The sequence below is a fragment of the Raphanus sativus genome, chromosome 6 (genome assembly GCF_000801105.2).
Source record: "Raphanus sativus cultivar WK10039 chromosome 6, ASM80110v3, whole genome shotgun sequence".
NCBI classification, from domain to species: domain Eukaryota; kingdom Viridiplantae; phylum Streptophyta; class Magnoliopsida; order Brassicales; family Brassicaceae; genus Raphanus; species Raphanus sativus.
In genome coordinates, this window is record NC_079516.1 from 13,930,165 (window position 1) to 13,932,962 (window position 2,798).

A 2,798-nucleotide genomic window follows, 5' to 3' on the forward strand; every position below is an offset into this window, starting at 1 on the left:
ATTAGTATACATATTTAAACTATATTACGATAGATATACATAATATATTGAAATATGTATTATATTAAAATGATTATTTTAAAAAGTAAAAATTATATGACAAAAAATAATAAGTAGAGAATGATAATTTTGTATTGTTAAAGTTGTAAATAAGATAAAGTAAAAATATTATATTCATAAGACTAGATAAATATATTTTAAAGTTATGTATTGTAACAAAGTTATTTATTGACTAAACAAAAAAAAGCAGAACAACACCACCAAATGTTAGCGGATGAGACAAAAAATATTGAACTCTATACAGATCTCCCGCTTGAACTGCTTTTACAAACAGAAAACGGTAAATGGTGAATGCAGTAGGGAGAACTGCATGTGTCGGGAGAACCGCACTTGTCCCGCTGTTCCATTCGGACACACAGTCATCTCGTAAGACAACTTTATGTAAGACTCTCTGTTAGAGGAGGTGACTAGGAGAGTTTGTTAAAGGACCTAGGATCCGTAGATGGAAGGTAAACATGTCATTCTTGTCGATTTATTGAGTCTTGAACTCTATATACAGACCCTTCCTTTCACGTCCATATACTGCTGGTATTTGATGATTGAATCAACTATGTATCTAAAGTACAAATCCATTAAACTGTAATCTTAGGAGCAAACGTATAGTTTGATTAGTTTCTATGGTACTTTAGGTAACATTGTTTCCATATAAGCATGATGTTGTACTTTAGGAGGACTCTGACGACGGAAGGCACATGAAAGGTTTCAACAGACTGAAAGGTAAGAGAACCGGTGATTGAGCTGGTTGCAAAAAGATGCTGAGCACGTTTCTGACTCCAGTCTGGGAGAACAAGAAGAAAATGATTTGATCAAAGAGGTTGGTCCAAACTTTACCTTATCATTGGTTTTTACTGATCTTCAAGAACTGATTCTTGATGATGCATTTGTTACGTTCTTTTCACAGGATTTGTCCGTACCATATACTTTTTAGATGCCACCACTGAGCTAGGGTTCTGTTATGGCTCAGGAAACAGTGTACGTACCAAAAAAGGTAAAAAGACCCTTTGTAGATGATTCTATTTCACTTTTTGAGGTAAAAGAAATAAAATCTGAAGTACGACTTAATCAGTTGATCCTCTTTAATTCAGATGATAGCAATTCATAAACAAGAATGTTACATAATAATCATACAGCAGAATCATCATATACATTGAACGCAATAAGTGGCTATATCAAGCCAATGACCTATGTCCACGAGCCTCTGGTTCACCGTTCTTCTTGCTAGTGTGTAGTACGCTTCTTGGTTTAGAGGGTAATCTGAATAAGACAAAGGAAGAAGAGACAAATGAGTGAAAAAGTAGGAACCATAGAATCGTAAGAAACACAGCTAACTGAACTTGCCTACGCAAGAGGGTTCGGTTCGCATTGCTGCTCTCTGGATCATCACGAATCTCTTCACTCAAATATTGTGGACTCTGAAATGAACGTATGAATTTTAGTATGAAGCATGGGATATTATTACTTGAACTCAGTTTTTAAGACAATGATCTTGTAATAACAACTTTCAATCTTACAAGGATCTTAGCTCAGTTTCAAAACCTATAACTTCATTAAAAGAACTAATCTAATTAATTCTCTTGCTCTTAGTTGAGCTCGACCAAACTCAATGTCACTAGTTAAGCTCAGTTACGGTCGGAGAATCGAACACTAAAGAGATCAGACCAAAAAGAAAACAGAGTACTCACGTTGTCTGAAACTGATCTTGAAAGCTTCATCTTCTTGCTTTTCCTAACGTTTTCAACATCATCCACATCGCATTTCCTCTTCTTCTTCTTCTTCTTCTTCAACTTGATCGTCTTCTTCTTCTTCGTCTTCGACGAGACAACACCACGCGAGTTACCCTTCTTGTCCCTCACTTTCCACACGCTTCTCCTCCGGAACACAACCTTCTCCGACTTCCAGATCTTGAAGCTCGTGTCGATCACCGTCACTTCGCTCCTCGAAAACCCAACCAGATCCTTCTCCCCTTCCTCCTCCTCCTCCACGTCATCATCTTCCTCGACGCTTCTCCTCCTCTTCTCCGTGACGAATCTGGGGAGAAAAATCGAGACCACCAGTTGAGGAGGAGAGCAATGCTTAGGGTTTGACTGTTTCCTCGGAAGCTTCTTCCCCGTCCCCGAGCGAGAGGAGGAGCCGCTGTAGTTGAAAAGCTCCGAGAGCACATCGCTCATCACGCCGTACCATTCTCCAGGATTCGGATCCGCCGGACTATCCGTTAGCTCCGGATCCGAGGGAGTTGGAGGAGAATCGGAGGTGTCGGTACGGTGGTTGCGGCGGAGGAAGTCGTCGAGGCTGAGAGGATTGCCGGAAGCATCGTCGTCTTCGGTGGTGGAGAGTCCTTTGCTTATGCGGAGACGGTCAAGCCAAGTGGAGGCGATTGGCTTGTCGGAGCTCAGCATCGGAGTCGACGATGTTTACAACAACAAAAAAAAATGTTTTTGACTTTGCGCTCGCTAGGTGTGTGAATTTAAAACAGTGCGCCGTTCCGACTCCAACTACGCGTCGTCTTCTTGTTCTTTTTTTTTTTCTCTCCCATTAGTTTACAAATCTGAAATTGTCTAAGCGGGAGACTTATCCATTGGTTTAGTAAAACCAATTAGTTGACCATTGCAACAGAAAACTTCTACTGGTTATGATTTTAATGGAAACGTGTTACAATCCACAAACCTAGTTAGAGATTATTAAAATTATGTTCCCTAATCGTATTAGGACACCTTAACTTCACGTTAAAAAAATAAGAC

General features: G+C 39.6%; 1 protein-coding gene across 1 annotated transcript; it reads right to left on the reverse strand.

Moving 5' to 3' along the window:
* Nucleotides 1-1,112: 1,112 nt before the first annotated feature.
* LOC108806012 (uncharacterized) lies at nucleotides 1,113-2,588 on the reverse strand. Its single transcript, XM_018578023.2, has 3 exons — nucleotides 1,743-2,588; nucleotides 1,399-1,472; nucleotides 1,113-1,314 (listed from the first exon to the last, which is right to left on the reverse strand). The coding sequence occupies exons 1-3, from the start codon at nucleotides 2,454-2,456 to the stop codon at nucleotides 1,230-1,232; spliced, it is 873 nt and encodes a 290-aa protein (XP_018433525.1). The 5' UTR covers nucleotides 2,457-2,588; the 3' UTR covers nucleotides 1,113-1,229.
* Nucleotides 2,589-2,798: the final 210 nt, after the last annotated feature.